Raw genomic sequence first — 23,484 nt, 5'->3', positions numbered from 1 at the left:
GTACCAGTCACCTGCAGGACAATTGCTCTGCTTGTATCTGTTATACATTTTTTTTTTTTTCGGTAAATATTTGTTCAGATTTTAGTGCTGTCGCCGCCTTCTTAAAATAAGAGCATTTCTAAATGAATTACATTTACCTTGGGAATACAGAAGTTTTCTATGTCTGGGGGCTGTTTTGTTATGAATCTGAAATTAAGTTTTCTAGTATACACTTCACCGCTGAAGGGTGAGACAGTGTTTCAGAAGCCTGGCAGTTGATGATGTTTCTGCGTGGTGGAAGAAAAAAAAAAAATTTCCTGCATTCTGTTTTATTCACCTGCTTATCATCATGGTTGGCTTATGCATTATGCTTCGTCCAGTTTAGGGCACACACACTTACATGCTTTTTTACACATTTGGAAAAGCCAGTTAGGCTAATCTGCATGTCTTTGGACTGTGGGAGGAAACCGGAGTACCTGGAGAAAACCCACCAAAGTATGGGCAGAACATGCAAACTCCATGCACACAGTCCCAAGGTGGGAATCGAACCTGGACCCTGGAACCTGGCGACCTTGCTAACCACTAATCCACCGTGCCGCCACCTTATGCAGTGAACAAAACAGGTTGTTCCCAGTGCTATCAGGTGAAATATGCATCTTCCAGAAGAGGAGAACTGTACAATATTCCCTCAACTTTATAATCACTGTGCAGACTCAGGGCTCATTATCAGCCCACTTGGTTGGTTTATATTTGAGAAGGAAAAGAAGAAGAAGGAGAGAAAGATAGACAGAGTGAAACGGGTGTCAAAGCAACAGAAAGAGAATTATCAATATCACTGTTGCCTCACTCATGTTTACCAAAGCGGTCCTTCATGGACCTCTCACCTTTGAAGCTTCGCTTAGTCCCCAGATGGACAATTATTTTCTCTCATAGAGACATCCTACCCATGTCAATGAGCTTCCACACACTGCAGCGTCAGCCACAGGCTCTGTCTCTCCTCTCCTTTTTTTTTATCTCTCTTTACTCTCTGCCAGTCTCTCCCTGTCTTTCTCTCTCTCCCCATGTCTTACAGCATAATCCTTGTCCAAACAATCACCATCTCCCACCATTTATATCAGAGGATGCCTTTTATGAACAGCCCCCTAATTCATCTTTCATTTGCCTTCTGTGATTTTTAATCCAATTAGCACACAGCTTAATTGATGGCCCGATAGGAGCAGTGCTGGCCTCTGAGCACAGTGACTTGAGCTCAGCCTGAAGCCTTTTCCCAGTGTTGTGTGGTGCATTGTGTTTTCAAGGGGCAGCCTGCTGTGTGGCTGGGGAAAGTTTGATAAGATGGAAGCCGGATTGTGAATGTGAATGGCAACGGATGAGAGACTATTGGGGTGAGGTATTCATGGTGCAGAGTGGAGAAGCCCACCCGAACACAGAAAAAGGCTGCTGTTTAGAATCTCCAGCTCCATACCACTTTGCCTTAGGCATGCTGGGTAAAGTGAGCAGGCAGCTGTGTCTGGGGAAATGTACTATGTCTGTTTTTCCTTACATGGGTCAGAAAAGCTGTATGATTACCACCAGCAGCCTTCTTGCACTGCAGCTAGTAGCCTACTGTACAGTGGGTGGGAAATCGTAATTAGGGGGGACAACATCTTTTGCAGAAACACGATCTGAATTCACCCTGGATGAGATGCCAAGAAACAACAGAACACCATACCCACCGAGGACACATGGATGACCGTGGAGAGAACATCTAATAGTCCACAGAGCCAGTAACCGATAGTAAGGTCAGGATCTAAGTGTCTAACTGTGTACGGCAGTGCTACCCACTCCACCAATGTTCAGTTCCACCAAATAATATCAAGTATACAGTATATAAAGTATCCCTAAATGTTTCGGCATGCAACAAACTTTTCAACTTCTGCAAAAAATTCAGGGTCATGGGTAGCTCGGTGGTTTGGACTCCGGTTTGGAAGGTCCCATGACCACCAAGTTGTCCCTGTTGGTCCCTTAAGCAAGGCCCTTCAACCTCAACTGCTCAGATGTATAATGAGATACAAAATGTACCGTAAGTCACTCTGGATAAGGGCGTCTGCCAAATGCTCAAAGTAAAGATGTTGGTGTCATGGTTGGTACTATTGACTTGCCTAGTTCTAATCTTAATTTCATTATCTTACCTTAGAATAATTAAATAGGGCACTGGTGGCTCATTAGTACAGTAGGTGTTTCACCGGCAATGCGAATGGCCTGGGTTTCCAGCCAGTGCCCAAACCCCAGCCACTGGATGCAATGCTCGTCACAAGCCCAGATAAAATGCGAGGGTTGCGTAAGAAAGGGCATCCGGCGTTAAAAACCTGTGCCAAGCTTAGTTGGGAGCAGCTGAAAGACCAACAGCAACAACAACGTAAGAATAGTTAAATGCATTGGATATACAGTACTTGCTTAGTTTAGACTAAGACTACTTCTGCTAGATGGAACCTGTAATCTAGCATAGTTTGTAACTGACAATCAAAAGCTGGTATGTAAGTGTTGCTCTAACCTTAAATTTAACCTTACATGATTGGCTAATGCATTAAATGCATTGACTATTTGTCCCATTCATTTATCCCCCAAGCTGCTGTTTTAATACTTTTTGAGCATTTACTGTATATATGACTACATTGTCTACAATGAATCTACTTCAGTGTTCTTCTAGACTGCAGCAGCAGAACTGATTGTCTGCACCAATCAAAGCCTTATGCAAAGCATCTAAAGTACTGTACTGTACATCCCCAAAAGTAATTTCGAGCACCGGATTGTAGCTGCATGCCAGCTGTTGGGAGCTCATGCGTTACATCCATTACATCATCCATTAGCTCATTTCAAACTTTCCTGACTGTTCTCCTGCAGTCTTTAGGCACAAACCAGGATCTCCTTCAGATCAGATATAAGCTAGCAAAAGATAGAGATAGAAAGAACTGGCTTGATGGTAGGAAAAAGGTAAGGAAGAGGGCGACAGGGTTGCAGTTCAGCCCCGGTCTCTCCACCACTGGCTCATATAATCTATTCCGAATGCGAGTAGCTAATTAGAAATAGCAACATCATTTGGCATTCACTGGTGACAAGACGAGGGGAACCAGCTCTACCGTAAATCAGGAAAGTCATTACCCGTAGCGAAGTGAAGCAAATTAACGAGTCTGTCATCTCTGTCGCAGAAGCCTCATAGCATCTTGCTTAAGTGCTGCACTTTCAACCACTTTAGAGACTGACACTTATTAGATGCCAAGTGTCCTCTGATACCCACCTGTGCAGATATAGCCTGAGGGTTTTAGTGCTTTCTGGTAGTTTAAAAAAAAGCAAGCAAACAAGTGCTTATATGATGTTTTTGTTTGTTAGTTTGTTTTATGGGCGGTACTTAGCGGTTAGCACTGTCGCCTTGAACGTCCAGGGTTCGATTCCCGTCTGTGTGCGAGTAGTTTGCATGTTCTTCCCGTGCTTGGTGGTTTCCCTCTACCTTTCATTTCAAGCCAAAAACTGCTGGTAGCCTCCTTTTTAAATGCCAAGGTTACTCCTACCTTCTCTCACAACCATCCTGCCGTCATGCTTTATCTTCAACTGCTTCAAATAATTTTTTAGTATCGACCATACCCCACTACTACAACCACCACCAGCATCCTTTATCAGTCACAACATCTTCTTTGGACTGTCACAGTCCGAAAGCTTTTGATCTACTCTTCTTTCTGTCCACTGCTCACTTCCTCCCTGCATCTCAGCACAGCCGGCCACTGCAGGTGCTTTGGCAGCAAAGACATGCTGTTAGCAATGCTTCCCAGCCTTTACTGAGCTTCACGCTTCGTCATTTACGGCACAGTGGAAAGCTTTTCCTGCAGTCTGAGCCAGATATTCAGCAGACATCTACACTGGGAATCTATGAGTTTCATTAAACTCTAAAGGTTTGATTTTGGCTCTTAGTTTATTTATATTTTAGAAAAAAAATAACCACCTAAATTGCTTGGGAAATCCCATCATCTGATTAAGCCTTGGAATTTCTACCTTTATGTTTTTCAAGTGTTTCCAAGGGTTTAGTTTATGCCCCATCCACTTTGTGTTTAAATCCAAATCATGATGCATATACAGTATGAATGTTATAGATAACGCATTTAATTGCATTACACCTCTAGTGGACACATTTGGTCTCATGGATACAGGTACTGCTGACCTTTAAGAGATAATGTAATAGACATGGACAAGACTTAAACATTCTATTTTAATTGGAATGCAAGAACAAAAAAAAAAGAGGGAACACATTTTCTGAGCTCTTTTCATGTCTATATCTGGTAACTTTCCAGCTGTGAATTTTTAAATCGGAATTATGCTTTGTGCTTCGTGCTTATATTTCAGCATGAGAGGTTTGGGAATAAGCCCTGGAAGTACTCAGTGCTGCTTAAAGCCATCCTGGGTTCCATGTTGCTTCCCTTTCACACACATCTCTCGACACGGATGTAGGTGAAAATTACACCAAACACAATCGGGAGCTGAGCTCTCGCCGTCTTCTTTCTCGCTTCTGTCATCATAATACTCCGCCACCTTTGAAGAGCAGCTTCACTTTTGCACTCAATTAAGGTCATAATAAGTATAATGCATTCATTCCAGCACTAAAAATAACTATAACTTTTTATGTACGACTGTGCATTTTTATATCAGGTCATATTTTTTATTGTATAGCCATACAGGTTTTTGTATGTCTGCTATTCTTTATCTTTAGCTCTATTATTAGTAATGTCAACAGTATACACCGACCAGTCATAACATTAACACCACAAAACCTTAATGCATTAACAATGTTTATCACATTCCCGTGGGGGACCAAGGACTAGGCTGTCTGGTCTGATAGCACAGAAAAGGCAATGCAGCAGAAAAAAAATAAAAAATCAATGAGGGTCACTACAGAAAGGCACAAGAACACCCACAGCATCGAAAGCTTCGAAGAGCCCAGGGCCACCAGCCCAACCTCCAGAATCTCCAAATCACAACCGGATCCGCTGCCAATGTCCTGCTGAAAAAGTTAATGCAGACCCCGTTTCAGATCGAAAAAATTATGGTATATTATACATTATACTTTTTACGTTCCTCGTGCTCAATTATAAAGCTTTATAACTAAATAGAAAGACAAGTTTGCAGTGCAGCAAAGTTAAAAAAAAATAAATAAATAAATAAACCAGATAAATAACTGGAAATGAGCCTACAAGCCTATAAGTTTTATATTCCCTCATGAGTTATGACTAAATCCTGTACTGGCTCTTTTATCTACTCTCCTCTACCACATTCTCATCCAAGAGATTTAATCCTGACTCACATATTTTCCAAAAAAAAAAAAAACTTTACAATAGCTGAGAGCACTCTGATTATTTGTTTTCAGGCTTTGCAAAGTGCGGCTTTTATCAGATACAGAACTTCCTCTTGTGATTGAACACTCGAAAAGCAACCTTTTGCTTTGTCCAACTTTTTTTTTTCTTTTTTTTTTAAAGTAATTTTGCTGCATTGTGTCGGTTAGTGTATGCATGTCCTGGCTGAACTGTGTGAATTTTCATGGTAGGAGACAAATGTGGAAAGCAACAGGCCACAATGTGAGAGTAATACAATCTGATAAGGAAATAAAAATTGAAAACTAGCGGAAGTACCCGTCGTTGGCGGGAAAATACTTTAAAGTTTAGTTAAAAGTTTAAAGTTAAAAATAAGCTGATCAGCGTTAATGTAATCAGTGATATGCCTGTATTGAAAAAGTAGATCTGATGAAATAAGTTTTGTCTTAAAACGACTTCAGCGCTTTAAAATTCACTTAAGCGCTGTTATTTCAGCTGTGAAAATATTAACTAATCCTAGTAAAAATATCCATTTTTGATTTTCTATTTAATATCTAATGGTGAAGGTGTTTGGTTACATTTAGGACATAGCAAGTATTTTAAATGTTAAATCCAGCACATACTGTTCGTAACGTCGCTTTTATTCAACATTTGACTTCAGTTTTGGCGCAGGTTAAACGACCTGAAAGAAATGACAGAAATGTATTAAACCCTCCAGTGTGGGATTTCACAGTAATGGTAATTAGTAACTCACATTAGAACCGGTAGCATGTTGATCATTAAATATTAACTCCGATGGTACGAGTAGGGGTAAAATCAACTTTAAAACCTTAGTTCGGCCAGGCATTACAGTAGATTCACAAGATGCTTCAAAGCAAATGAGTGTATCTGCTCTACCTCATTCTTCACATACAGTAGTTAGAACCTTATAATACTGAGATCATGGAAATGTTGCTGCAGTACAAATGACTTTATAATAAATTACAAAAGAAGATTTTTGGAGTCATTCCCATAGCAGGTGGGATGCAGATATTGCATTAGTTTTCACGAAGATAGATCATTTCTCTTTGCTGTTATGCGGGTCTGTGGGTTTCCCAGAATTTGAAGGATTGCTGGAGACTTGCGTCATTATTATGCATTTCACTGACGATCCTGTCTAAGCAAGGTATCTACAGTATGTATTAAGTGATGTTCTTTCGTTGTGCAACTTCACGAAAAATTTCTTAAGATTTGTGTGTATTGATTTGACAAACTTGTGGCATGTCCCTATACAGTATACTGTATATTCCTGGTCGATTAGCATTTTGTGTATTTCATTCATACAAAAACAACAACATACAGTAAGTCATTGCACACAAATGTGGTTTTGTATGGTTTTGGAATAAAAGACATCAGGTAAGACCTACTCTTCATTGATTGCCCAATAGCCCATGACACTTAAGTCTACAGAGTTAGTAGCCCTTCCCTTTAATTCATGCATTTTAAATCAGCCACTTCCAAAGACATGGTCTGAATATTTATAATAGGAAAATGTGGGACAGATGTTGTTCCGAGGCAATTAAGCTGTTGTTGTCATGCAAGCAGTTCCCCAATATAAGGTGCTTAACCACCCCTTGAGAGTTTGTGTAGTCATAATTTAATACCCCCCATCCTTTAGTATATAAATCATGCATGTGTAAACTATATGTTTAATCCCTACAAGGAGTCCTAAATGTTTCAGGCCATTCAGCTGCTCTCAGCCTGGAGGAGTGGAACGGAAAAGCCCGGCTATGTCAGAAGTGAAGAAAAGCAAAATCCCATTTCACACAGAGCTTAAAGAGGAAGTGAGACAGGCTGCCCATGTGAAACCTACCATTTTCATCTTTAGCCCACTTCAGGCGTGGGTAAGAGAGCAAGATCATTTTGGCATCACAGTGTGAAAGGCCTTTGGTCCTAAATTGGCTCTCTCTCATTCAGAAGGCAAAGACAGAGCAGGCAAGTATCAAGGCAGATTGGTTCCTTGTGACATTTTTTTCCTAGAACGGATTTTAGACTAGCCGGTAATGTTTCCCTCGGACCCGGAAGCTCCACTTTAGTGAAGTGGCTGTCGTTTTATCTGTACACAGCGTTGCAGGGAGCATCTTTATAATTCTAGCAGATGACGCCTGCATAATTGCGTGGTCCTGTCGCTCTCTTTTTCATCTCACTGACCTCTCAGTGTCTGAGCACGCTGCTCCCTGGTGGGTATTTTAACAGCATAGCACGTCCTCTGACCACAGAGGTCGGACAGAAGCTACCCCTGGGACAACAGGCCTTTTCAGTTGGCGTAATTGTGCCTGCAAGGAACAATACGACCAGACAAAACAGAGCATTGTGAAAAGGAAATCGCCCAGGCTTGAAAATAACATGCTAATGTTATACCTAAATTAAACAACTAGTGGATGGGACCTCGGGTGAGGTCACAGCCAACTGGCTTGGTCTGAAGGCAGCAGTGCAGCAGGACAAGGGCACAAACTCTGCCACCTTTACCGTGTGGCACTGAATCACATCTCGCCATAGTGAGGGATAGTCATGCTTTAAGTGCTAAAAGTACTGGGGGAGAAAATCACATCTTAATAGTTCTTAAATTACATCAATTTCCATGTGTAGGAATTTAATTACATTATTCTGTATATTACAAGGAAAGACTGAAAATGAAAAAGGCAGCCCTGACAACAAAACCATACATAATGTGGATCAACATCTTTTAGGGATTCAGATGGTACCGAGGCCAGAGTAGAACATGCTCATTTATCTGCTAGATCATTATCAGCCTGGGAAAAAAAGTAGACAAAGCATGGACATAGCGTCCTCTGTCAAAGAATAGCACATCACAGAGCAATGGACACGAGCTTCCATGCTGCAAACACTAAGTTCCAAAATGAACTATTTAAACTGAGCATCTGTGTCATCCACATAATGAACAGTCATGAAGATCCTAGCCTTAGTATGACTAGGAATCTGGGGTCAGAGCATAGAGTGAGCCGGGAGACAGGACCTCTGGAGCAGATAGGGTTAAGGGCCTTGCTCAAGAGTGGCAACTTGGCGATGCTGGGGCTTGAACCCTGACCCTCCAATCAGTAGACCACGTCCTTAACCATTTGAGCCACCACTGCTCCTAAAGACATTATGGGATTGTTGAGACACAAAACTAAAGCCTATGAACAGCAGGGGAAATCTCAGTCCTTTGCTGCAGAAAAGAGTGTGTGAACAGAGTCTTCATGCTTGCTGTCACAGCGAGCTCAAGATCCCAGCGAGAGAGGAATTATTCATGATGGAGGAGGATAGACACATGCACATCAGCACATTTGAAGCCCTGTGTAAAAAACAGCAGTAGGGCACGCAATTAGTTATGTATTGAAAGAGAGATAGAGCGAGAGAGTGAGTGAGAGGTGGGGATGTTTTGGCTGACCCACTTAAGCAACACAGCGAGGCGGAAAAACGCAACTTCAGCTGAAACAAATAGCACCTTCAAGCTTGGCAGGCTTTCGCTGAAATATGGATGGGCAGATTTACACGATGAAAGAGGGCAGGATCATTTGCAGGCACGTACTCCTCAAACTCCTTAATTATCACAAACATAGACTCGTACTGTACATTCTCATGTTGATTGCTGAGAGCGTCTATGTGCCTTCCCGACTGCCATTTTGGAGCAGAGCGGTTGTTCTCTGCACACTGCTTCCCCTCAGTGCTGCCAAGGCCTTAATGAAGATTAGGAAGTGTTTTCTCGAGCACCTCCTTCAGCTTGCTGTCTGCATCACTTCAGGTAATCAGTTCAGATTAGACTCAGCATAGCTCCAGGTGGATGGACTGATTGGGACTACAGGTCAACCTCTCTGGGCTTGTGGTTTGGCAAATGTTAATGGATGTTTGTTGTGCTACTAAACCATCTTAGATACTGCTCTCTGATAGATGGGCAGTCCAATAAAATGGATGCTTGTTTTAACGGCAGATAATAATGCATTGTTTCCAGTAAATAATTTCTTGAGATCATGGTTTCAAAACTAAGCAGGTGGAAAAAAGAAGAGGAAGCAGCCACACTTCTACCTTCTTCAAGAAAAACAGTCTGTATTAAAATGCAAATTAGAAATACCCAAGTCATACTCCAGCTGAACCCCTGGCTCATGTACACTACAGAATTGTACTTATTACTATAGAAGACTCCTATAGACCCATAGAATTCTCCTTGAATGATTCTGATTTTATCATGTGGATTTATTTAACATTTACAGATGGAGTGTCTGTTGGTGGTATTTAGTTTCCGTCACAGGAGAGTTGTCAAGAAATTGAGTTTCTTGGTTTTATAGCCTTTGTAACATTATAGCCAAGTGTAACAGAAAACAAATTGTTTTCTGACTATTGCACATACTTTTAACTTGTTTAATGCTAATTATTAAGCTGAAACATCTTATTGTTGGCAAAGAATGCCGTGTTATTTTGTATTATGTGATGCGACACGAAGCAGAGTTAAGGTTACCTTGAATCATATTAAGATTACCTTGAATCATATATCTCTGCTTCATGTCGCATCACATAAAACCACCCCGTTACTGATTATTTCCTTTACATAACACTTAATTTATTCCTTACATAACACTTGCCTGTTCCATAGATTTCTCTTTCAGATATATTTAGGCCCTTCTTTCTCTACAGAAGGCCATAACACCGCTACACTTACAGTTTCTAAGACGATGTTTAAGCGTCAGCTGAATTAAACTTCTGTTTTATGTTATTTTATATATATTTGATTCTCAATTCTCTACATTTACAAAAAATAATAATTCAGGTCAGTGTTTATATGCTTAGATCTCTATACCTAACGGTATCCTAAGTATTCTAATATAGTGGCGAAATTTCGTATTGCGAAACGCAATTTCCCATAGGAAATAATGTAAAAGCAGATAATCCGTTCCAGCCACTCCAAATTATTACCAATGTTAGCCATTTCCAAAACTATAAACATATAATTTGCATATAAAAACAACTAACACATTTAGCAACTACAAGTAAATGAAGTGAACATAAAACAAATAGGCAATAAACGTCACTTAACTTTCCCCTTGGCAGTTTAAAAACAAAACTGAAAGTGGCTTCGTTTTCTTCTTGCTACCGTCTTGCTAACATTCTTGGGACCCATGATGCAATGTCTTCACTAAATCTTGCACAAAAATATGTAAACTCACTTTCGTTTGGCTTTCCACTAATGCAAACCAGTTTTGCAGAGCTCCTGGATGTACACGCAACTTAGCCGGCGTTCAGTTTGACTCGGTTCGGCCGACCGGATGCCGAAAATGCTTCATATGCTAAGGCAAAATTTTAGTTCTTAGGGCGAGTTTGCCGTTCGTATGCCACGATACCACTTTTGTTGTACCAAACTATCAAACATGTTGTTTAATTCCCAGCATCAGCCCAACAAGGGGTAAAAAAAATCTCATCTCAGCACACAAAACTCAATTTTAACTTGAGAACAGCATTTATAAGCTGCATGTGCTAGCGAGCTATTTTTGCTTATACTGCCTTTATGAATAAACAGAAATGTATTATTAATTCAGTTTACAGATTCAGGATTTATTCCTGCTGTAATACTAAGCTGTCAATTTCCCGGCATATTACTCCATATTATATGTCTAAAAATATAGACTATACCAGCATACACCCCTATAAACAAACAAAAGCATGAAATAGAGAGCAGGAACTTTTTTTAAATAGAAGCAGTGTAGTAAGATACTTTCTTGCTTTAGCAGGATTTATTCAGCTATCTATCAATCTTTCTCTCTCTCTGTCTCTCTCTCTTTCTGTTCTTTGTTCTGTATCCTCTTTCTCAGCCTCTTCAGTTTCCTGCATGGTTGTCAGTGGTAATTACTGCGACTTTCAGGGTTATCTGCCAGAGAGCCTTGTCGAACCACTGGAACATTATTGAGCTGACATCTCTAGAACCCTTTAGAGGGGATTTGAATTGTAGGTTTGTGATTGTAATGCCTCTTCCTCCATGTCCCTCTTGTCTATATGCATAGCCTGCCATTATTTTTCATTTAAAGAAGGGCTTTTTTCCTATTTGAATACTGAATCATGTCTGTGGAGAAGTCAATCAATTTACATTCACCAGGGAAATAAGGAGCTTTTTCTTTTTTTTTTAGATTAATCTTAGCTTTCATCACTAATACCAATGCCATGTTTTTACATACAGTAGAAATGGAATTGTTATTTAACAAAACGCTACATGCTTCATATTGTATATGTATGTAAGAATAGTGAAACACATCTGTCGCAGTTTTTGAATTCGAACTCAGCGAATCCTAAAACTAATTATGCTAAACTCCATAGTAATTACAGGGGTAAATAAGTAAAGGTAGACAAGACAGGCAGGAGGACAGACAGATAGATAGATAGATTCATCCATCTGGAAACCTATGTCTAGAAACCTAGGCTAGGGCCAATGGTGACCAGGTCAACAGTCACATGCGTCTTTAAACACTACGACTAATAATAAGTTAATAATAGCAGAAGGACATTAAATAGGTAAGGGCTTATGAGACTGCCTGGGGAGGACTCAGTAAAGGACTCGGGAATCAGACAACTCCATTTTCAAAACCTTGCAGATACAAATCGCAGAGAAATGTTAACGCTGGCCATAAGAGAAAGCCACCAGAACACCCAGTGCATCACAGCCTGGTGTATAAGAGCACTAAAAGAGTTCAAGGTTCTCCAAATTCCCCAGATCCCAACCTGAATGAGCACCCATGGAATGCTCTAAACAAACAAGTAGGGTATGATTCACAGAGGCCCCACTCAGTACCCAAAGGATCCACTGACAATGTCCTCATGCCAAGACACCGCAGCAGCAGAGTCGTGTCTGAGGGCCAGAGTTGATTATCCGGCACAAGGGGAACCTACAAGATACTGGGAGTAATGTACATCGTACAGTATACAGTGTTATTTGGTGGACTAGCGGCGAACGTGGCACAGTTACTGCCACAGCCCAGGTTTTATTTACGGTCAGTGAACCAAGCACAGGCAGTGAAGTGTTGCACGAGTTGGTGCACTCCGAGCGCCAATCCGGATAAATTGGGGACGGTTGCGTCAGGAAGGGCATCCGGTAAAAAGCATGTGCAGGTTGTCTGTCTGTCTATCTATCTATCTATCTATCTATCTATCTATCTATCTATCTATCTACCTATCTATTTATCCATCCATCCATCCATCCATCCATCCATCCAGACATAGTATATCTGAGATCTGAGCTGATCAATGAGAAGCATAATATATTGCTTCTCGAATAAATTCTGCCATTTCTGATAAATTCAGGAAGGGAATCTATCAAATAATGAATCACAATGTATAAAGAATGTATAAAGAATTCATTGCCATTCTGATAAATTCAGGAAGGGAATCTATCAAATAATGAATCACAATGTATAAAGAATGGAGTGACTGCTTAAGTTTATGAAGACAGTTCAAAAGTGCTTTTAGGGAGATCTTGCAGAGGGTTTCTTTTCCCCACATAGTCAGAGGAGCTTGTTAAATTCAAATGCGAGCTACCATCTTCTTAATGAAAGGCTGCGAGGTTGGTGTTTTTGGGGTGTTTTTTTTTTTTGCAGCGCCTGTGCTGGTGGGATGAATAGAGATATTGAGTTGGAAGCTGTGACACTGCAGAGGATTGAGGAAAGGGAAAGGGTGTGCTTATGAGCTTATAAAGGAACCCTGGTAGGTACAAACTGATATGTGTATCAAAGCTTTGCCGGTGGAATTAGGTCAGCCAAAAAACTTGAGGCTAAACAATGTAAAGATACAAGCTATTGTTCCAGGGCATAAGAATTTAGACTGCAGGAATGCCCACTGTGCTCCTGTTTATTCGGCATATGTTCACGCTGAGCCTGGTTCCTCATAAGATCCAGCTAATTGCTTATCGTTATGTTTGATCTAAGACTGATTTTGTCTTCTTTTTTTCAATTCACAGCAGAAGTTTGATGCTGAAGTACAAATTAATTGCGAATGTTATCGTTGGCTAACGAGACATGACGTCTTCGGTTGAACTCGGTAAACTGATGGAGGTGTGTGAAGTTTGCACAGACAGCTGTTGTTCCTTGCAGGGCTTCACCGCAAACAGACATACAGAGCTGACAGGCTTCTGGTGAAAGAGAGGGGGGAGATATTTGAACAATATGTAACATGAAGACCTGTCAGCTAAAAAGGAAAGAACAATCAGACAGCTCTATATTTGCTTCAGTACGACCTAAGGGTATAAGACTGGTGCAGATGTGGTTCTGTTTACAGCTGCATTAAATATCCGCTCAATTAAGTAAACATATAAATCCAGTTTTAGGATACATTGTTACCTCTTTGGCAGTACTCTTTGGCTTAGTGGTTAGCACTGTCGCCTTGCACCTCCAGGGACCGGGTTCGATTCCTGCAGTGGAATGTTCTTGGGTTGTGTTTCCTCCTGGTACTCCGGTTTCCTCCTGTAGTCCAATATGTGTGTGCCTTGTGTTGGATTGGACGATGGACCCCACCTTTTGCCCTAAGTCTTCTGGGATCACCCCCGTGACCATGTATACAGGATAAAGCCGTATAGAAAGAGAGAGTGAGTGAGTGTTACTGCTTTATTAGACCAACCTTAATTAATTCTTTTATCAGATTGTAGAAGGTGTTGATTAATCTTTTATAACACTGACAGTTCAATCACATGATTGCATTTGTTCTAATACATTATTGTTTCTGTAGTAATGACTCAATCACAGAAACCTATTTGGTGTTAGTAAGATAATAGATGTGGTACTATTGAAAAGAAATCAGCTTTGTTGTAATAACAGCATCACCCCAGCACAGTGTTGATCATTTTCTCTCCAATATTATATATATATTATATTATAGGATCTTTCTATATAAGCTTTTCTCCTATATGATAGGACTGAAGGTCCAAAGCTCAGCTAACCGACAAAATCAATTCTACTTACCCGTCCGATACAGTTGGGGAAACCTGAAACTAAAAAATCATCATCTGGATAATTTTCTTATCCAACCATCTCCCCCCCGCCTCTTTTTGCCTCGCTATTCTTTTCTGTTTCTGCCCGTATCTTGGTTTACAACATGCATTTAACATTTTTGATGTCACTACCATACTGAGTCTTAAGACATATTCCAATGATGTAGGAAGTGGTTTATCCAAAGTGAATTTATCCTGAGAAATGTAGGAGGTTAATATACGATGGCGTCCAGGGAATTCTGAGAAGGAGTCAATATTATGTTGCTTGCATTCAGAAACAGGAGAGTCACTGCAATGAATCCTAAACAGCTCGAACTCCTTGGGATTTTCTTACGCTCCATTTTCTGTTAGATAAATAAAAAATAGTCCATTTTTTGAAGCTGGTATTGAGAATGCAATTTTTTTTTCCAGGTATGTTTGTTTTTTAAGCCGTATTACAGTCAGTGTAGCAACTGGTTATTTTCTTCTGTTTCCGCACACAGCTCAGGGACAGATGCATGTATTTGCATTTGTTGACAAAGGATATGAAACATGGCACTGAATGAACTTTGTTCTGAATCATAGTTCTGCCATCCATCCAATGCAGAGTCCGCTAACAAGCAAAATGCGCATCAGCCTGGGAAAACTTGACCAGATCTTAACATTTCTTTTCTATTATGTATAGTATAGTTTTGAAAATGCAGACACTGCTGAATTGAAATACAGTTCTCTTATGCAGGGTGCAAACACAAGCAAAGCTCTAGCGTTTTAAAGGTGGTTAAGCATAAAGACACCTGGCTATACATGTACAGTATAATCCAGTGTACTTTCTCACGTATCATCTATTTTCTATTATGTGTAGGATAGGTATAAAATACAGGCTTTCCTAAACTGGAATGAGATTCTCCTTTGCGTGTCATACCTACGAGTCATGTTCTAGCATTTGAGACTGAAATAATCACTGCTGATTAATTAGATCTTAGGCTCCACAGTGACTTATTGGTTAGCACCGTCCCCTTGTACCTCCAGAGTCCAGGTTTGATTCCTACCTCTGGTCTGTGCACCTGCAGTTTGCATGGTCTCAACCGTGCTTGGTGGATTCCCTCTAGGTGATCCGGTTTCCTCCCATAGTCCTAAAACATGCAGATTGGTGTTCCTAAATTGCTTATTGAGTGTGCGTATCTGCATGTGTGTGTGTGTGTCCTGCGATCGACTGACACCAGGGACTGGACCTGCAAATGAGAGCCAAAAACTTGTTAAAAGTGAAAGCAAAAAAGTCCTTCAGGAAGCCTGGAGCACTAGATTAAAAATATAAGAAAGTCTGGCTCTTTGGAAGCAAAATATGAAGACATCAAACTTTTGCACAATACTGTATATTATTCTCAGAGGTTTCCAAAATTCCTCTGCAGCAACATCCAGTGGTAGTAGATTCAGTAGACCCCAAAACAAATGTTTAATCTGTGGCAAAACTTAGCTACACCTCTGACCCGCTCACAGTGGGGAAAAGCAAATTATGGATGGTAACGCAATCCATATTCTAAAAAGCCTCCTGATAGATGGATAACCTGAGCCATTTTTTTCCCTTTATTGAGCACTTCTAGATAATGTATGCTCTTTAATCTGTAGTATTTAACTTTGATGTAATGTAAAGCCCCCTGACTGTGTGTGAGGGCATGACCGGGACTCGTGCAGTGATTATTCTCAGGGTGATGGGAACAGCAAGATAGGTTCTCACCGCACTCCTCTTTTATGTTGCTTTATAAGCGGCGGCCTTTGATGGCTAACACTAGATGTGTGTCTGGGAAAGGAACTGAGCCAGTATACACACATGCTTCACTGGCCATGAGTCCAATATCCCCCAATGAGAGGCTGGCAGCACACAGTAAATAACCTCTGTGGTCACCAAATCCCCCAGTATCAGTCTATATGCAGGCCTTATCTGATGGGTAAGTCTCACTGAAGCCCTAAAGACTCCGGCTTACACGGAAATCAAATAGGAAAGTTCAGCTCATATTTCTTTACTTGATTACTATCTCTTATTTAAGCCTAATTTTTTTGGGACCTTTAGCAAAAGGAGAAAGTAAATCAGCCTAACGAGGGGATCCTTAGTGGAAAGGGCGTAATCATGGTGCTCGAATGTATCACCAATAAGCTTCACGGGTTATGCTCAGTGATGGAAAGTTTTAGAATTATTTAAAAAAGGACGAAATATAATCATTGTTAACAAAGTGGCATGTATTTGATCATCCAGAACGACCCTTCTCTCGTGTTTTCTATAAACCAGTATTACCCAGCAGGGGGGGGAAAGCATTACCTCTGTCGAATTGCACAAAAAGCTTTAGGAAAGTTACTATGTGATTGGCACGCAAGCTGAGGGAATGTAGCAAGCCAGAAAAAGTAAACCGGTATACCTTATCTTACTCAAAGCTTAAGGCTTTTTTTTTTCTTTACCTCACTCGCAGCAAGCAAGTGAAGCAAGAAAATGGATTTTTTTCTTTTTTTTTTTTTTTTGCCTGAGAGGTCTTTTCCTTTCCAAATAGGTTTATGTGGATGGTGTTTATTATTTGCTCTTGGGTGAATTAAATACCATTTACAAATCCTTGTCAGCCAAGGCTTTACTACTTATACAATAGTCATGGCCTCGTTCTATTGACCGAGTCTACAGAATTTGCAAACAGGTAGCCAAAAATGAACAAATCATTATTATTATTATTTTATTATTATTATTATTTTGTCCATCACAGCTACAAACATACAGGGATGCGTTTTTTTTCTTCCCTCGCACCAAAATGCAGTTTATTTCGAGCTTCCCTAATTAGCCGATGAGCTGAATGAGATGCCAAACGGCAGTCTTTTTTTCTCCAGGGTTTGTGCTTGACAGCCCTGACTCGAATTGCCTCATTTGTTTTTAATTATGTTATCTTTGTTGACTTGTCTTTCCTGTAAAGACAGTGGATTTCTGCATAACGCTAAAGATAAATCACACCGAGATATGCTTTTACAGGAAAAGATACAAAGTCAAATGCATTTCCTTTTTTTTTTTTTTTTATAAAAGCATATGGTGAGTTCTTCTGTATTGGAACATTTGCACAACTGTTGTCCAATACGAGTTGAACTAGTATAACTCTAGGGGCACTATTCATTAAAGCATCCCTTTTATATAAGTCTTATAAGCATGGCTCTGCACTTCTATCAGGTGTTTCGCTAAATTGAAATTGTCCTATTATTGTCTCTCCAAAGTGCAAGCTCACACAAACAATGTGCATTTCATTTCTTTAACCTTGAAGATGTGGGAACGGAAGCATGCATTCTGGAAACTTTAATAAGCTCAAAAATTACAGCTAAGGAGGTGCAAACTTTGAAAGAGCTCACTATTAAGAAACGATAAGTTATTTATCAACCTCAAGGGCAAATGAAGTCTGAATAGATGCGCTAAATGACTACATTGTTAGATGAGAATTGATGGAGATATTGATCGTATTATAGCAGCCTTAATACCATATAAGATAAAGGCCAACTCCTGACATTTGCCAAATAAACAGACCCATCATTCAGTTTCATTTGTGAGGAAATCAATGCTTTTCCACCAGTGAAACTCTATAGGACAGGATTGCAGTGCTTAACTTTTGTTCCGCACAGTGCCATTTCAGGTTAAGTCTCTCCGTTCGAGGGCAGACTGTCCTTGTCTGTTCTCCACAGTCTGCACTTCACCCTGCCTGTTATCTCCGAGGCATTCAGGTTTCAGGCCCATTGCACACTCAGTGCCCACGTGTTGCTAACAGGTGTCCGCTCTCTGGGGACCCTTACACGCCCCAGTGCTAGCAACAAGTTAGCTGTAGATTCTGGGAACAGGTGCGCAACATTGTCTCCCACAGCCAGTCTCACCAGATCAGCTAATTACATTCCCCTCACCTATTCTGTTTAGCTCGTTTATACCACCACAGGCGCCGGGGAAGACAGGTGGTGTCAGAATCCGGCTCTCAGGTTCGATTCGATAATGCAGCTGAGCTCACATGTTTAACGGAGCGTAAAGTGCTTTATAGGAAATGTACGCAAAGTAGGCTACATCTAGACTTGGAAAGGTAAAAAGGAGGTGTATTATTTCACCTGCCAACTGGCAGCAAAACAATAGAGAAGGGTTTACACGAAACAAACACAATCGTGTGGAATTCAGAAAACATGAAACTTAAAACACACAATGAAAAGCTGAACATGAAGGTGAATGACAGCAGAATGGATGATTTTTTTTTTTTTGTTTCATGGTGCCTCCTAGGCATCTGTGGGTTTCCATGCATTGTTCACTAAATATTGTTGTCCTATCCATGCAGGGGTGGAGAATATTTGAGTAACTGTACTTTAATTATAATATTAATATATTAATTTATTCTATTTATACTTGACTTGGGTGTACTGAAATATTCAAATACTCAAATATTTGGACTCTTAGTTAATTGCAAAGCAAAACGCTACCTTTAAGTTAACTTCCCAGAATAAAAATTAGGCCAGAGAATTCCACTTTCAATTTAATCACATTTTGATACATACTTTCCTTACAACATGCAATAATCATAAAGTTGAATGGCATGGAAATATTGGGCTTGCAATATTTTTTTATGGGCCATTTTTGTAGAAAAAAAAAGAGCAGATCTGAGAAAGAGGATGGGAGATTTACACAAGCAAGGGAAGGAGCAATTTCTAACCAACTACAGATTCCAAGATCAGTTCAAACAATTGTATGTAATTACGAGTTATTGGAAGCAGGAGCCACTTTGTTAGGTTCTGGACCCAAACTTTCACACTCAGCAGAGAAAAAAATTGGTTTGCATGGTCAGGAACAACCCAGGAACTGCCAGGGCACAGGCCTGAACTGGAAACTGCATGGACACCAGTCTCACTCTGTATTTGCATGAGATTGGACTAGTACAACACACATGTATTGCACATCCTTGCATGTTTAACTCTCAGACACAGGAATCTGCCCAGACACTATGCTCTTGCTCTACAGTTCATGTTTTGACCTGGAAGTCCACCAAATGTGTAAGGGTGGAGGAAACCCCTACCAATACTGTGGTATTGGTTGCCTTCAGATAACATCATAAAAACGGGGATAGTGTGCATCTCGTTTGTACAAAAAGTAAAGCATGCATTATGTACAAAACATACAGAGCTGTAAAGTTGTCCATGTTCTGCCAATAGCTAATTTGTTCGAGTATTTTGGTGTGTGACATCATAAGTCAACCGGGAATACAATACGTACATATTGGAGCATATTGCCATCAAACATACTGTACATTGGTCCCCCTGCTGTGTGTATGTATAATGGGACAAGGACAGTAGTCCAATTAAATGGTCGAGCTACTGTATAACCACAGCTTGACTTTACTGCGCATGTCCATCACCTGGGACTGAAAGTCATGATTAGCCATGCTAATGAATCTACACCTTCACTCTTGAGTAAAGTTTGCAGTTTACCACATGGATACGCCCTGTAAAGGAAAGTTTGGAGGTATGTTAGAGAAATCATAAGCTGGAAATTGAGAGTTCCAACATGGCAATGACCAGGTGCACACATTAAAGCTGTTTGTAGAATGGATTAAACCAGATAATATATAATTGTGGACCGTACTTAAAAGTCATATCGTTGCCAGAAATTGAACGAATTTAATTCTACTAAGTAGTGTGGCTAAAAAACCCAAACAGAAGCTTTATGATTGGCGTTCAAACTCATTTATGTATAAATTGATTCCTGAACGTGTTGATTCCTGAAAACCAGAAACTTGTGTTGCAATTTCTTGGAGTTTTGTATAATTAGTCTGGCCCAGAAAAAGCCCAGTTCGAAAAATTCCTTGTAACCAGTATACTGGCTATGACATTCTGTTCATGGAAGTACAGTTGTCATTTTGTTTTGAAAACTCGATGCATGTTACATTATGGTTTGGGGTCATCTGAGACTGAGTTCTTCCTTTAACCTATAGCAGCACAGACCTCTGAGCATTGTGCTACACTGGGTGGGCCAGCCATCACTCTTGCTCTTTGTAGCCTGGCATTTTTTCCCTGTCACTATTTCTCTGTCACATACTTATGTGCCTCTACACCAGTGTGTCTCAGCTCCTCAGTCCAAACCCTGTTCCATATTAGCGCTTGACTGCACAGGCAAAAGGTCAGAAACTGGGATAAAGTTTGATTAGAACATGATCATGGCTTTCATGAGCAACGGAGCTGTTAAGCTACAAGTCAGCAGAGGATGACATCCCCTTATTTGACATTGCAGGCTGTGGTTTGTTTGCTTCAGATGTAATAGTGTATAAAAGAACATTCAAATCAAAGATGAGCTTAAATGCATAATATCATTTGGCTTGGCTGATCAGTTTATCATTCAACCTGACTCCTTTTCTTTGTTTCTTTGTGTTTTCTTCCACCACTGCCTTGTTTAACCTTTCACCAAATGCTTAATCAATTTCTTTTTCTTTTTTTCTTTCTGCACAGCTGGGACCACATATATATTTGGGAAAGGAGGCGCTCTCATTACATACACATGGGCACCAAATGAGCGGCCAAGCACGAGAGCGGACCGGCTGGCCGTTGGTTTTAGCACTCAGTTGAAAGATGCCATCCTGGTGCAGGTGGAAAGCACACAAGGCCTAGGAGACTTCCTCCAGCTACACATAGTGAGTACCAAAATTTAACCTTGTTTACAGACTCTAGCTGGCTTTTCTGTTGAAGGATTAGGTCACAATAAAATGAATGCATTGAATGGCCAGTTACATGTATTACGCTAGTAAACGTATAAGCCATCCATTTCCTAGTGTACTTGAGTAAAAGTATTAAAAAATAAAGTATTAACCTTTAAATGTACTTAAATATCAAATGTACTGGGGTGCCCAAGGTTTAATTCCCAAACCCATCCAGCCGCTGAATGAGAGCCCGGATAAGTGGAAGCATTGCATTATGAAGGGTATTAGGAGTTAAAAAAAAGAAAAAGAAAAAAAAAAAAACCTTGATGGACGGCGACCCCTCGATGTGAGCAGCCGAAAGACCAACAACAACTTGGTTTAGGTAATGCAACACCATGCAGGACTGTAGTAGAAGTACAGACATTGCCAGTACTTTTGTACAGAGTAAAAGTAAGAAGTATCCTCTAATAAAACTCTCAAGTAAAGTACAGATAAAGATACGGGAAGTTTGTACAGCAATGAAGTACAGGCACTCTGTTAGCTCCCACCTCTGATTGTCACCGGCATTAGTTTAGGCATAAAAGCTTAAAGCTGCGTATTTCTGTATGTGATTCTAAGCTTTGGTTCATTTGTTCTTGAACTCGAGTCAAGTTGTGAGCGTGCACTTCTACTTGCGGTTTGTGAACCCTTGGGATATCTGAAATAAAAACTCAATGCAAATAAAGTAGGATAAAATCTTAACTTGAGTTATTCATTTCAGGCACTGTAGAAATTATGAAGCTTCATTGAGGCCATATTCCGATCTCAAGCTGTGCAAATAAGCTTTGTCATTTGCCCCAGATAAGATGAAGCGATAGCACAGCTCATAGGAAAGATTAGAGGTGCCTGGTGAGAACATTCATCTGCGTAGTGTAAAGAACATGAATATAGTAAGGGTAAAATGTGATAACGGGTAAAATACCGTAGCAACGACCTGTGATGGTATCATAGTATGGTGGTGTATCATGTTGGAAAATGGCTCACTAACCTTTTTTTTTCCCCCTTATGATTACATTTCAGGTGAGGTAAAAAAAAAAGTGCATTATCTATAAGATAAGAAATGAATTCAGTCTAAGGCGTAGGCTTTCACATTTGAAGCCTCCTTAGCAGTCCAGGAATAAACAGTCTGACAGCAGCTGCTTGGCCATACACAGAGTGTCGTTTGTTTTCAGAGCCTCCCCCTCGCTTGTTGTCGTCTTTAAACTCAACAATGCTGGATTCTAGTGCTGAAAGGGTGGGTTTGTGTGAGCTCTGTCAGATGGCTGTTTTGATGGCTCATCTGCAAAATGTCTTTCTGTTCGTAGCCCCGGAGCTTATTCCCGCTCTACACAAGGGCAGCGCTGAACATTGATTTTCACACCATCAAGCACCTGTCATTTGGCGTGTATAATGTATGAAGGTCTGTTGTAAATAAAAGCAAGTCTGTAAAGTTTATGGTGAGGCATAAAAACCGGGTTACAATATGGTTCGCCCCTGCTTTTACCATCAGCACAGATTTCACCTCAATACTTGTCCTTCATGCAGAAGTATTTGCTCTGCTTTGCTTTGCTTTGCTTCAGAAATTAAAAGCAAGGACACATTACTCATTTGCTCAAAAGTACAGCAGTGACATGGGTTAAACGAGAACAAAACACACACCCCCGAGAAAATACAATCTTTACGGTGTTCTACCTCCCGATCCGGACTCGCATTTGTTCATGTCCTGTCATAGCATACCTGCAGTGTCCATCCCTCTAGCGCTACCTGATTCCAGGCTGATGATGCTCGGCTCCACATTCTCGCCCACGGAGTCTGAGACCTGCAGGAAGGCGTGGGCTGATGAATGAGGCGGTGCCATCAGCAGACCAGCCGCTCTCACTGCCAGTAATGAGCAGCAGAGTGGTATGGTATTCCAGGGTGGCTGTGTATCGATCTTTACTGAGACTCTGGCCTCCATCATCTCACAGGCATTTAGGAATGAAGGTGCCGTGGGGGGTTCGCCACCCCACTTGTCAGGAGGGGGGGAGCTGATGGATTAATAGAGCTCTCTGATCTGTGTGGCTGAGTTTGTTCAGTATAAGCAAGTATTGGGTGAGAGGTGCTGCAGCTAAGCTGTGCTGAGCTGCAGGAGGGGTGTAGATCATAGATTCCCTACCCTGGTCCTGGGGTACCCCATTCTCTGTACTGTTTAATATTTTATGAAGACCTCTCAATCGATAGCTGATTGGTTGATTAAGGTCTGTTGCGTGCACTAAAATCTGCACAATAGAGGATTTTTAGAGTCAGTGTTAGGAACAGAGATGATGAACGCAATGAAATGAAGGCGTCTAGAACTTTTTGATTCAAAGCTCAGTCCTTCTGAGAATCTGTAGAACATGACTCTAGCCCAAAAACAGATTTATGAATGTGAAATTAAGTAGCTGAAATATCTTGCCCTGTGGATTTATCTCAATCTTACCATGGGTTTGATTAATAAGCCAATTGATCATCACCCATG

The 23,484-nt window shown here is 40.6% G+C and overlaps 1 protein-coding gene across 2 annotated transcripts in view; it reads left to right on the top strand.

Moving 5' to 3' along the window:
* LOC128507455 (neurexin-1-beta-like) overlaps positions 1-23,484 on the top strand; it is a 120,629-nt gene that overhangs the window by 52,676 nt on the left and 44,469 nt on the right. For both annotated transcript variants that reach the window (XM_053478393.1, XM_053478392.1), the window contains exon 2: positions 20,782-20,963. In XM_053478393.1, the coding sequence (XP_053334368.1) occupies positions 20,782-20,963 (182 nt within the window). The remainder of the gene's footprint in view (positions 1-20,781; positions 20,964-23,484) is intronic.

Source organism: Clarias gariepinus, chromosome 19 (genome assembly GCF_024256425.1).
Source record: "Clarias gariepinus isolate MV-2021 ecotype Netherlands chromosome 19, CGAR_prim_01v2, whole genome shotgun sequence".
Taxonomy (NCBI): Eukaryota; Metazoa; Chordata; class Actinopteri; order Siluriformes; family Clariidae; genus Clarias; species Clarias gariepinus.
The sequence above is the reverse complement of the archived record's forward strand: the minus strand, read 5'-3'. Positions and strand labels throughout refer to the sequence as shown.